Raw genomic sequence first — 12,403 nt, 5'->3', positions numbered from 1 at the left:
CCATCCATTTGTATTTCGATGTTATGGGATGTTGCCGCTGGTGATGGACTTTCACCATACCAATTTTGATTCTTCCATACGCACAACTCTTTCAAGTACTTATTATTACGAGTGGCTAATTGTGTTCTTCCATGATTGCCAGCTGAAGAGCGTGAGTTTAATAATTAAAGTGCAATCATCATTACTAAAGAACTTCACCCAGTTGTGCTCTTCACGTAAAGGTGAATTGTTTACTGGATTGTGATTTTTGTCACAAAATTTTTACATTTTTCGTGAACATATTTTTTAAATATTTTTTTGTTTTTTTGGTCTCAAAGTTATACTCTGAATAATTATAATTTTATTTATTTTTTGTGGTGAAAATTGTAATACTAGAACGCATTGTCACTGACCACAATTCCCGTGAGAACGATATTCAATCTGAAATTGTTCATGTAAAGGTACGTAACTGGAGTAAATGCAATTAGAAATTCCGCAATCCACATGCTTCTTGGTTGGCCTCTAGCCGAACTTAGATAGTGGGCTCATCACTCATCAGCAATGCAAACCATTGTGGTGCTCCATAATCCAATTGAAACAAAAGCTCGCAACTTGTTTTCCAGGCCCATCCTAAATAGTAAATAGGCCATCTGCATCTAATGTGGAATCAATCACACACAGGCGAAGTATCCACAGTCGTCCAGGCAATGTACTTACTGAACTTTCTTTTTTGTCTTTTGCCTTCTCAAAATGGGTCGTCTTTGCTACAAAATTAGGTTACTTTCAACTTTGATATGCATTTCTTTTTTATAGGTTAGTAAGAAAGGATCAGGAAATTCCGGGTCCAGTTGGTATATATATCCTTGGCAGTGACGGAGCCAGGATTTTTTTTTTGGGGGGCCAAAATTGAAATTTCATTCAAAGATGACTAATTCATATATATATATATCAACTCTCATAATATAAACTAAAATTGAAAAAATTTAGGGGGGGCCAATTTTATTTTACACACATATTTACATATTATGAATTAAAATTCTCAAAACTTAGGGGGGCCATGGCCCCCCTCTGCCCCCTTGGCTCCGTCATTGATCCTTGGTGTTCTTTTCTGGCAATATGTAGAGTGTTAATGGCAACTACCGTACAACTTCAGCCGAATATCATGCATGGATATGATTGCTAGTGCGGAAGGTGGTGGGAATAAAATTTGGTTTTTTTTTTTTTGTGCCTTTCATTTGGCGAATAGTAGCCTTCAGCACATCTAGTCTGGCATGTCTTGCTTTGTACATCACTCTAGATGTTTGAAACGTGGCTTTCAAATGTATAGATGCAGTTCGCTGACTGCTGTTATTGAACAAGGGTTAGGACGTACATGAATAACTTTGCTGTCATATCATGTAACTGCTGTTTTGAGTACGTAACATGAATATTTGTCGAAATTCATTGTGGGTTGCGTATAATCGCCATTATTAGTGGACATATGGTCCTTTTGTTCTGAGATTTTAGAAGTGGGGTGCCTTGCTTAGATTTGCCATTCAATTGCAGCCCACAGGTCGAAGTGTTGGGTCTCAGATTATTATTGGAGAAGGCTGTGCTGCTGCTCTTCGGATTGCAAGAATTTTTGGAGTTGCAACAGCTGCGTTATGGAGGATTATATATACGGAACCAAGTCTCCGAAATAAGTTGCTTTAAGTGACCAAGAATACTGAGGAAACTTCAGGATCAGTGGCACAAACAAGAATTATGTCACATTGCAAATCTGCCACAAGATTGTGGTAGTAAAGTAAACTGCGATACTTGGCACTTTTGAGACTTCTTGTCAGGATTTTCAAATCCCCGTTTCTCCTCACAGCTTCTTAAATTCTATCCTCATCTGCTAGAAATTTTTTTTGTTTTTAATTTTAAAAACAAACCTTACATTGAGCAAGCAAACAACAATATATTTCATACCAGAGACCCCTGCTAATCTGAGAAAGCCCTGATTCTTGTGTATTACTAGTAGATGTTGATGTAAAGACTGGTCCTGTTGCCTGCTAAGCTAAGGCAAAAAGTTGTTTATGGTTTCGTTCAAAGTTTTGATTATTCATGCGAAAGGAACCTGTTACCTGCTAGCTAGCAATTTCTAGCCTCCTTCCATGACTAAACCCAGAAATTGATTATGTCTTTTAGTGGATGTTTCAACATTCAGCCACATAATTTAAGTCAATCCTAATTCCACACTCGTCCGCATGCGTTGACGTCAAGTAAGGTTTTGCTGGTAGGCCTTTTTTTTTTTTTTTTCCTTTTTTTTCAAAGGGCAGCAGGTAGCTTTCAATTTTTAATCTCCACTTGATTAAACTAATAAGTAATGATGACAACATAATTTTATCTTTTTCTTTTCTTGAGGAAACAATTTTTTCTTTTGACTTCCCTCTCTCTCTCTCAAGTGATTTCTCATCAGGTTTCTAAACTCTACCAGTCTAGAACTACTGATTAACAATAATAGCTCTGAAGCCGTTAAGCAGTCGGATTTAATCACCAGAAATTTTTTTTAAAAAAATGTAGAGTCTCTCTTGAGCCAAAAAAAAAAAAAAAGATGCGTTCTATAAAGTCCTCCAAAATTTGTTGCTAAGCTCATCTGAATTATTAATATTTTACCAATCAAATTCTCTCTGAGCATTGAACGTCTTAATTAGCATCCACTAATTGAAATATGTTCTTTATGTTCCCTCTGATATAGAAGATCAGGTTGATTTGACCTGCGGTATGAGAGAAAACAAGAAACGTATTCGGATATTTGAAGGCTAATTTTTTAGGGCTAAATTTAACACAAAACTGAAATATTGTGGAGGCAAGGAATGAATGTCAGTGGTCTTTCCAGTCATATTCGAAGTAATCACATGAGAAGGATCCAGGTAAGGGAACAGACCTATTGATTTGTAAACATTCATTCACATATTCAAACACTTTTTAGCATGATGCATATGGACGTGTTATCTCAGCAGCAGCAGCTAAGATTTTCTCTCTTCTTCTTGCAATTTTCGTGTTAATTTTTAACACGGTCGCAGTCATATCAAACAGGACCTTATTACTTAACAATTCAATAATTTAATAATTTTAAATTTCAGACTTTAATTTTAAAAAAAATTCAGATTTTTATCAAATGCACGCACCCTAAGACGTGTAAGATTTTATTTATTTAAAAGTTAAATATTTTTTTTGTGTCGGATAAGACGTGGAACTTGTCAAATGAAAATCAAAATATGAATACATATCCTCCCACGCATCGCAAAAGCAGGTGGCAGCAGCCTGTACTAAAATTATATATATCTTCGCTTGGAAGATAAATTGGGTAATGGGCCGGCCTCCGCCAGTGGTATATATTGGAATTATTATGGATGAGGGATCACGCCATGGATGTAAATGAAGGAAATATACAAAGACTTCTACTCTGGGATTAATTAACTCCGTTGAAATATATGATCAGTTAAGCAACAGTATTTGAGAATTGCTACTATACATGGAATGTATCCAAAAACGGATGTTGATGCAAGCAAAAGGGACTTGCATCCCTTAATCTTGAAATTTCAGGTTCAAAACTCATGGAAATGGAAGAGACAACATGTTGAGAGAGCCTCCCCTGCAAGAGACTCAGACGCGGATCGAACAGAATTAGTCACAGATCATATAACGGATGTGAATTCCTGTGGATTATTAAAAAAAAAAAAAACTATCATTAAACTCAAGTTAATCCTTATCCAGTCGTGAACGGAGCCAGTTTTACTTTCTTTTTTTTTTTTTTAATAATGAGCCAGTTTTACTTATGCGCGCTTACATTCTTAAAATAAATAAATACATTTATTGACTATTGACTACTGTATGATTGTTGTGTCCCTATCTCGGAGAAGAGTCGCATTTACTAGTCAACGCCCGCTTCTCAATTCATTTAGTTCCATTTCTGAAGTTCTCTTCCCTGGCGCGGGTGCTTCCTTGTAGTGCCATTGAAATTAAATTTCCAAAAGGCAAGTTAGAGATGGATATTTATTTGCCGGCCCTTAGCTAACGCACAAATCACACGCATGACACGGCCACAACTACGAACCGCATGCAAAACTTAAAACGTATATATTCTCAGGTCCTCCTCCTCCTCTCATCCGACCATCGGATATAAGCTACAAACTAGCTTCATTGTGATCAAATTCTCAATCACAAGGACAAGAAGCCCAAAAAAAAAAAAAAGAAGAAGAAGAGTAGCTAGAGTTTTATATATGGCCAGAGCTGAGCAGAAACAGGCCTTTACTAGCTCATATTCAGCGATAAGAGAGCATGAACAAGAAGGCCTGCATCATGACCGGGAGGAGGAGGAGGTAGCTTCCCCAAGTGGATGCTGCTGCTGCTGCTGCTTTGGATTTGGAGGTTGGAAAAGAAGCAATCAAGAGAGCAAATATTTGCTGCGAGAGAATAGCGGCCACGAGGAATCCTGGTTCGTGGACAAGCTGAAGAACATGAAGGAATATTCAGAGGTTGTGGCGGGACCTAAGTGGAAGAACCTTGTCAGGAAGATCGGAAAGTACGTCAAGCCCAAGAAATCTACGACTCAATCCATGTACACCCCAAACAGCTATGCACTCAACTTTGATGATGGCGAAGAGGAGGAGGAGGAGGATGATTTGTTCGTCAGTTTTTCATCAAGATTTTCTGCTCCTTTATCTAGCAATCAACAGAGAACGTCTGCGAGTCCTTGATGATCATCAAATGTGCGTGTGAAATATTATTGTATTTAATTATATTACTGTCTTACAGAAATGCAGCTTCTCCTCTTTTGTGATCGTTGGTTATTTAGTGGTTGCTGGTTTTCTGTTAACTCATTGATTGATAAGAGTTCCCTTCAATTCACGTATCCTTTCCTTTTTCCGTCCCTTCCATTCCAGCAAAGGTATCTACAATTTGTGTTTTCTTCAAATTTTTATCAGATGATAATGGTGCCATCGCGAATAGTAAAAGATTCCTGGTGCCTGTCTTGGAATGTTAGTAGCATTAGAGATCCTCACGTTTTATTGTCTGTCCGAGTCGATTTTAGCGCTCCTGGGCCCAGACCAGACATAATTAACATATGCATTGCAGCCGCCGCCTTGTTTAGACCGGTCCAAGGTCTCCCTCCAGTTGTCTCCAGCTAATAAATTGTTTGACCAAATCCACGGCGCCCACTAAACCCATTTTTTATTTTTACACGGCAAGAAAGTAGAAGTCGACGGCCCCTGCCCAAAAAATAATATATATATAAGAAAGAAGAAGAAGACGTAAATTGACAAGCAACCATAGTCTTGGCGGCATATGCCACAAGACGCATCATCAAGGAAGCTTGGCCCTGGTGGGGAACGTGGTGACAAAGAAAGGCATAAGTAGGTTATCCAATCAGCCATAAACAAAAAAGGACATATCCTGGTATCAAAAGTACGTTTATCTTGTCTCAGGTTTTAGTAGTATTATTATTACTCATGATTCATGAAGACAGATAAATAATTTATTTGGAAGCGAGAACAGTAGCATCGAAGCAACTAGTACAAAACAAGAGCTTTGCTTAGTCAGTCCCTCAAACTGGGGACTTCTCGTCAGATTTGATTGATTTGCGCACGCTGTAAAGGTTACTAGCTTTTTGAGCGACCAGCGTCTTGTGAAATAGTTGGATTCTCCCGGCAGAGATTCCATCATCCACAGTTAACGTTCTCATATTCCGTGTTTAATACTGACAATTTTTTTGCAGCTGCCTTCGAGATCCTGTCTTGTTTGGGATCGCTGTTGCCTAACATGTTACGTAAAAAATTCAATCCAAAACTACTAGTATTCTACGAAGTCCTCCGTCCTCCTCCACGGCAGCCTAGTCACGGTCAAGAATTGCGATAGACATGCACATCACATGGCAACCTAGAAATTCCGGGCTTCTAGCAGTTAGCTTGCAAAAGCACGCCAGACCGCAGCGGATTTAACTGAAACAATGAAAATTCAGTGCAAAAACCTTTGGGGGTTTAACCATTCCGTCGCTTCCTGATTATGTCCCCCGGCCCTGCATCTAATTCTTGAATAATTCATAGCATGATCTTGAACAAGCTCAAGACTCCGGTGGTAAAAGTCAGATTATTTCGTACAAGCGCCTTTTTGTGCCAGCTGACTTATAATCTACACGAAACCTCCCGCAATTTCTATTCACAACCATCACGAGCTGGAGCAAAATCACAGTGCCACCACTACGTGGTACAAAGAAAACAAAACTGATCTGAATTGAAACTGTACGTCTACAAGAGACACAACGTTCACCTACGCAACCTCCAAAAAGATAAATGCTACAACAGAGAGCATGTGCCCCGGTACCTGTATTCCTATCTCATATTTCACGTCGTCGATCACTACTGAGTTCTATCAGCTTGCTATGCTTCTATAATCCTGAACAGCTTCAGACATATGGTCAATTGGATCAGCTCTTCAATTCAAAGCTGGCTATCTGCTGGAGCAATTTAGTCGATCAACCTGCTAGGGCGAAAAGATGCAACATTTTTTTCTTCAATACGAATTCCTTGGTTCACATAAATTGCTCGTTGCTGGATTTTTCACCTGCACTACTTTTCCAGATACAAGGTTTGACAAGGCGACCTAAGAAGCATGAACTATGTAAAAGGATGAAAGTCAATCGGTGTACCTCTTGCGCTTGCTCTTTTGAGAAGAGGATGAAGAAGGGTTGCTATGCCAATTCCTTTTCCTTTGGTTGATGAACCAATTATTTATCTGCTTTAGTTGCAACCCAGTTTCCTGCACTAGCCTGGCTTTGTCTTCCTCCTACAAGAATATTATAAAGTCTCAGAGCATTGCCCAATAGACCATGGTTTTCAAATTCATAGCCAGGAGAGGTTTTGCAATCCATACTGTTGGATAAGGCCATTTGGAATGCGATTGCCACCAAGCTTTTAAGAGGGATGTGGTGTCACCAGGCAGCTTTCCCGCCCTTCTTTTACGTAAAATTTCTTCTCTGATGTCCACGATCTTCTCCTTGTATCCCTGTGAAGCAAATAATTGTTTGGTGGCAGCCAACTAGGTAAAGCTAAAGTATGACAATGGCAAATCAATGTACTCCACCATTTCACCTGTTTGAGTTCATGTTTCAGTTCTTGTCTAACTCGCTCCATCAGAGACCTTTCACTTTCAGTAGGCGTAAGAGGACCAAATCCCATGCTGTCTTGGCCATCTAAACTTCCCTCAAACAAATTTGTGTCGCTATCTGCCTGATCATCATCATCATCAGACATAGTAGCTCCCGTACCTTCACTGGGCGCCACCCCTATGCATTGCATGTTTTATGTCAAGACCACCCAGTAAAGATTCAAAAGCAGCTTTTCTGATGTTCTCAACACAGAACATAGAATGAAGGAACATCAAGAAGAACATAGCATAATTGGGCAATATAAATGATCAAAAAACCAGAGACTTCGCTAACTAGATTGGCATAGCTTGAGGACCGAACTAATGAATACCTGGATTTGCTAGTTCTAAGTCGAAAGATTCATTTTGAAGGGTATGAGGTATTGCCCTCCTCACCCAACTTTCAAAATGGAAAATTGGTGGAAATGCAGGTAGATGCCATTTGCTACTTTGCATCATAATTTATGGCATACAGGATCTGGTGAATATAAGATTGTTTCCAGTGCAAAAATTACAGTAGAAAGGATCACAGAATGAAGTTTAAAGGCAATCCTCACACATAGTTGAAAGCTGATAAAGCGTCTTTTGGTAAAACCTCATATTGGGATGAGTCAACGATTACAGGTAAACAATGAGGAAAAGAACCTTAAATAAATCATACCTGTTAAGCTTTGCAAAGATTGCTCAAGCTCCCAACAAGCCATGACTGCTTCCATTGCATGAACACGGACATGTTGTTGCAGTTGTTCTTTGAAGGAAGAGAGCAACAGAACATAATGTGTCTACATCAGAAGAAATCAAAGAAAACGAAAAAAAAAAGAACGTGAAGGTTCATAAAGAACAAATCAGACATGAATTAAAACATAAAGTAGATACCCAAGGCCAGAGGACATGTGAAAACCATAAATTGATTCCTGGAAACATAAAACACCAAATAATAGTGGGGTATGGCAGAACATCAATGTATGAAATGATATAGGTGGTGGAGCAGAAAGAAGAAGATAAAGAAAGCAGATAAAACCAGGAGATTTCTAAATTTAAATTAGCAGCTTAATTTGCATATTCTGGTCATTCATCTTTGCGCTACATTCTTGTTGGTTATCATTGGAAAACATCACAAATTATTCTTAGACTTTTCACATTATCAAACAAAACAGAGATATTTACAGATTATTTACATTTACACTTTTTGGGTTGTTTGGTCTTTATAAACATGATTCCATCTGGAAGTATGGCATTTACATCATAGGAGAAATTCAGTAATCTAGAATGAATTTCATACTTGAATCTATCCATCTGTTAAATTTTGTGACGGAAATGCTTTCCATATGATAGTTCTCCTTGTAGATATTTCGTGCTGTCCATTTTCAGATTTCAAACGATTTAAAACAACTTGCACAATACAATAAATGCAAGACAGGAACATAACTGACAAATTACATCAACAAAGAGATTCCCATAACACTGCCAAAATGAAGCTTCAATTATTGTTGTACTGAGAACAACGTGATTCCTCTTTTGATGCGACACTTAGATATTCCAATTGGTGTCACAACTAAAACCAGTAATATTCCGACGGCAATCTTTTACTCCCATGAATATCTTTCATAGCATAAACCATAACCATCATAAGTAACTTCAACCTTACCCAGAATTTGTTCTCCCACACACTTATTAGGTCTCTCCCCCCCCCCCCACCCCACCCCCACCAAAAAAAAAAATCAACAGAAAATGATAGAAAGCAAGAAAGAAAAGGAAACGGCCCACATGCTGAGCAGTCACAAACAGAATTGCGGACATAAGAAGATAATTATGCAACATTATACATACTAATACTAGGACTAGAACCAATACAGAGGAACCCAATAAAAAATGAAAACTTTACAAGTTTTTCACCTGAATCTGAAAGACTCCACGATACAGAAATTCCAATTCTCCTACTCGTGTTATCCTAAATGAAAAGGTAATACTACCTAGATAGTTAGTCCATTACTAAGCTCACTAAATACGAAGGCGCTCGTTATAACAATCAATGGACGGACGACAATCTCAACTCTTTAAAAACCAACATACTAGTAAATCTCCAGAAATTAGGAGCTTCCAATCATTCAATTATGCCTGTTTTCCAGACCACAACCGTGCTACAATTCAACAGAAGACTAAAAACTAAATTCAGAAGGAAAAAGTTCTACCAAAGATCAAAATTTTACCAGTTAGTTCTAATCATTAGGATCACAAATTAACAAAATTATGTGTGCGTAGTAAATCTGTTTCTCTCACCTAATCAGATGCATGCAACCAAAAACTCAAGTTATGATGATCAATCACACAACATCTGCAACCTATAACAACTCGAATAACATAATGGAAAAAGAAAATTAGGCCTTTAATCACCCCTCTGCCCCGGCCGAGCAGAAGGAGGAGGAGGGCGGGCTTAAGGGAAGAAAAAATCTCTTTTTCGAACTTTAATGAAATTCAAATTCTTGAAGAATAACTTGGCAAGAATACCGAGAGTTATTTGAAATCTTAATCCAAAACAGAAAAGTTATGTTTAAATTTAGACAGTCCAGTGTCCACATAGAAGAGACATGGGTCAACGAAGAAGAAAGGGGGGAAGGAGGAATGGAGCATGGAGTGTACCATGAAGTGATCGAGGTCTTTATCATCAAGAGCCTGTTGGTGAGGATCGTGACCCCGGAGCACCGACGAGTACTTAGCGACGACGTGCTGGGACTGAGCGAGCTGAGCGTCGATCCTGGGGAGCTGGTCGACCGGGGTAGCGATCCTCAAGCACGACACGTGGGCGGAAAGCAACTGATCATACAAGGGATGGTTCAATATCTCGGCCTTACACTTGTCCTTCTCCCACTCATCATTCACCATTACTGCCGGGGCTTGATGATCGCTGCCGTTGTTATTGTTAGCGTGATTATCCTTGAGCCGCTTGTGTACCATGCTCATGGCGGCCGTGGGGCTGTGGTCGAGGTGAGAGACGTCGTCGTTGGAGGCCTGAAGCTGGTGGAGGAAATTACTGGTGGCGGCAGCGTCGGGCTGTTGCTGCGAGGGGTGATGGTGCGGCCCCCTGAGAATCGAGGAGTTGAGGAGCCAGGAAGGGGGAGGAGGAGGGTTGCCGGCTACAGCGGCGGAGGTAGGGGTGTCGGGAGGGGAGTGGATGGAAGAGCGTAGGACGGAGGAGGCGGTGGGATGGTGATGGTGATGGTGGTGGTGGGGGTCGGTTGTGGTGGTACTAGTTGTAAAGTGGTGGAAGTGGTGGAGAGCCATTTCTTCTTGAGAAGAATGGGAGAGGTGGTGGTCCTCGTACGCCATTTGTACATTACAATTATTACTCTTTCTTCTTTTTTCTTTCTTCAGAGTCCAATTCCCCTCAGCTACCTGCTCCTGCTCGTTGCTTCCTCTATTTTAATTACTGAAGTACTTTTTTTATTTGCTGCTGCTATTATGGCAGTCGTAGAAATAGGTAGTACAGGAGTTTGTAGTTGTAGTAGTTTCTTTTTCCTTTTCACCTCTCCAGCACCTCCTCCCTCCCCTGGTTATATACATTCACACACTGTTAATGGATGGGATGGGGTGGAGGAGGGGTGCGGGGGTGGGGGCCTATACATATACATGTATTCATGTTTTCTACTGTTTATTGCAACGCAATACTTTAGCTTAGACGTGGACGTAGGGATTAAGGCAGCTTTCTTACAAAAAAGAAAGACTTTGGTAGTACTTTCCCGGAAATTTATTCATATTGCAGCAATTACCAAAAAAAAAAAAAAAAAGGTAGAAACTGCAGTCTTAAATGTGTACTGTTGTTTGGCACAGCATAAGGGGAGACAAAAAAAAGGGGTTAGTGTTCTCTTATATACAAACACATTTAGTTGCATGTTACGTGCAAAAAAAATGAAGTCTAAATTCAAATTAAAATTGACTAGTATAAATCTGAAGATGTGAATAAATACAGTTTAAGTTCAAATTAAAATTAAGTGGATGACGTGAATCCAAATATGTTGATATATATACTGTTAATATATATAAGATTAGTTTTTCAGAAAAAAAAAAAGAGAAAGTTTCATGAAGTATCATGCTCTCCGAAATATTAGTAATTATTAGGGTTTAGAATTTCTCTATTTATATGGAAAAACGTAATTTTTTGACGTGATTTGTATGGCTAGTTAGACATTATTGTTATACTAGTATTTTTTACGATAATCATCAATTTTGTAATTGTGAAGGTTCTTTGCCTCCATCGTTGGATCCAAAAAACTACAAGTCAAATCTAGTAAAATATCATTAGAATGATTGATGGTCTCGTCATTCTGTATGATCAAATGCCAAACAACAAATTTTGCCACTTGGTCTACTGTGGTGAATTTTGTTACCAGTTTTATGCATGTGTTTTCGGTTCAAAATTTATGTGCAGGTCTTCTTATAGGGAGTAAATGAATATAATCATATCAAACTTCCTCGCATTCATGTTTGTGTGTTCCATCAATTTGTCAAATCGAGTACCAAATTATAGTTTGAACTCGAGTTTTTACATAGAAATATCAAATTTTATCTCAATCAAGTTGAGTTTCAAAATATTTCAAATACGACAAACATGTTTTTCATGTTTAGTTTAATTAATTTACGAATCAAATTTGGACGAACTCTTGTCAAACTTCGACCTATTAGAGTATTAATTAGTTTGATTTGTTGTTCAATCATAATGTGTTATTAATGATTCTTAAAATTTTTATTTATTGGTATCTAAATTTGCTCAAAGAATTAGTAATTTTTGTAAAACATTCTGTAATTACGTATCCAACTTTTAACCTTTTCTTTTTTCTTTGCATTCCTATCCTTGAGCTCCTTTTTTTTTTTTTTTTTGAATGGTCGCTCTTTCCGTTGTCTTTGGAAATTAAGATAAAAGTTGGGGGCTTTTGGTTTTGGGGGGACAAAGATTATAGGGAAGGTCTTCCATATTCACATAATTATTAATTTGTGACATCAATTACTGGCGAGGGACACGGGTAGGACTTTGGAGTTAACAAGCGTGGATTGTTGAGAAGGAGGGCGGATTAACGCCACGTGGGGTTTGTAGTAATTTCCTGATAATTTTATTTAAATGGTTGTTTGGTGCGGGGATGGGGTCGACATTTCCGTGTTTCTTTTCGATGGTTTCGGAGATGCAAGAATGAGACAAAAATTGATCATTGATGAGGGTGGGAGAATGTACGCGTGAATGTCCCCGCCTTTGCGCTTTGAC

At 38.7% G+C, this 12,403-nt stretch overlaps 1 protein-coding gene across 4 annotated transcripts; it reads right to left on the bottom strand.

Moving 5' to 3' along the window:
- Window positions 1–6,136: 6,136 nt before the first annotated feature.
- Window positions 6,137–10,735, bottom strand: LOC113695516 (homeobox protein knotted-1-like 11). 4 transcript variants are annotated; one of them, XM_027214640.2, is made up of 6 exons: window positions 9,790–10,735; window positions 7,811–7,931; window positions 7,095–7,288; window positions 6,877–7,008; window positions 6,653–6,789; window positions 6,137–6,575 (listed from the first exon to the last, which is right to left on the bottom strand). In XM_027214640.2, the coding sequence occupies exons 1-6, from the start codon at window positions 10,474–10,476 to the stop codon at window positions 6,536–6,538; spliced, it is 1,311 nt and encodes a 436-aa protein (XP_027070441.1). In that variant the 5' UTR covers window positions 10,477–10,735; the 3' UTR covers window positions 6,137–6,535. The 4 variants fall into 4 exon arrangements, with proteins under 4 accessions (XP_027070441.1, XP_027070444.1, XP_027070443.1 ...); XM_027214643.2 differs by having other exon boundaries at window positions 6,137–6,567; XM_027214642.2 differs by having other exon boundaries at window positions 6,137–6,483; window positions 9,790–10,734.
- Between the last annotated feature and the right edge of the window lie 1,668 nt (window positions 10,736–12,403).

Source organism: Coffea arabica, chromosome 6e, assembly GCF_036785885.1.
Source record: "Coffea arabica cultivar ET-39 chromosome 6e, Coffea Arabica ET-39 HiFi, whole genome shotgun sequence".
NCBI classification, from domain to species: Eukaryota; Viridiplantae; Streptophyta; class Magnoliopsida; order Gentianales; family Rubiaceae; genus Coffea; species Coffea arabica.
This window is presented reverse-complemented; position numbering and strand designations above follow the sequence as displayed.

Excerpts from the sequence above, each read along its gene's own strand:
- LOC113695516 (XM_027214640.2), bottom strand. The coding sequence starts at position 10,476 with ATGGCGTACGAGGACCACCACCTCTCCCATTCTTCTCAAGAAGAAATG. Across the intron at positions 7,009-7,094 it reads TGAAACATGAACTCAAACAG|GGATACAAGGAGAAGATCGT; the intron begins GTGAAATGGTGG and ends TTTGCTTCACAG. Across the intron at positions 6,576-6,652 it reads CAAAAGAGCAAGCGCAAGAG|TAGTGCAGGTGAAAAATCCA; the intron begins GTACACCGATTG and ends TATCTGGAAAAG.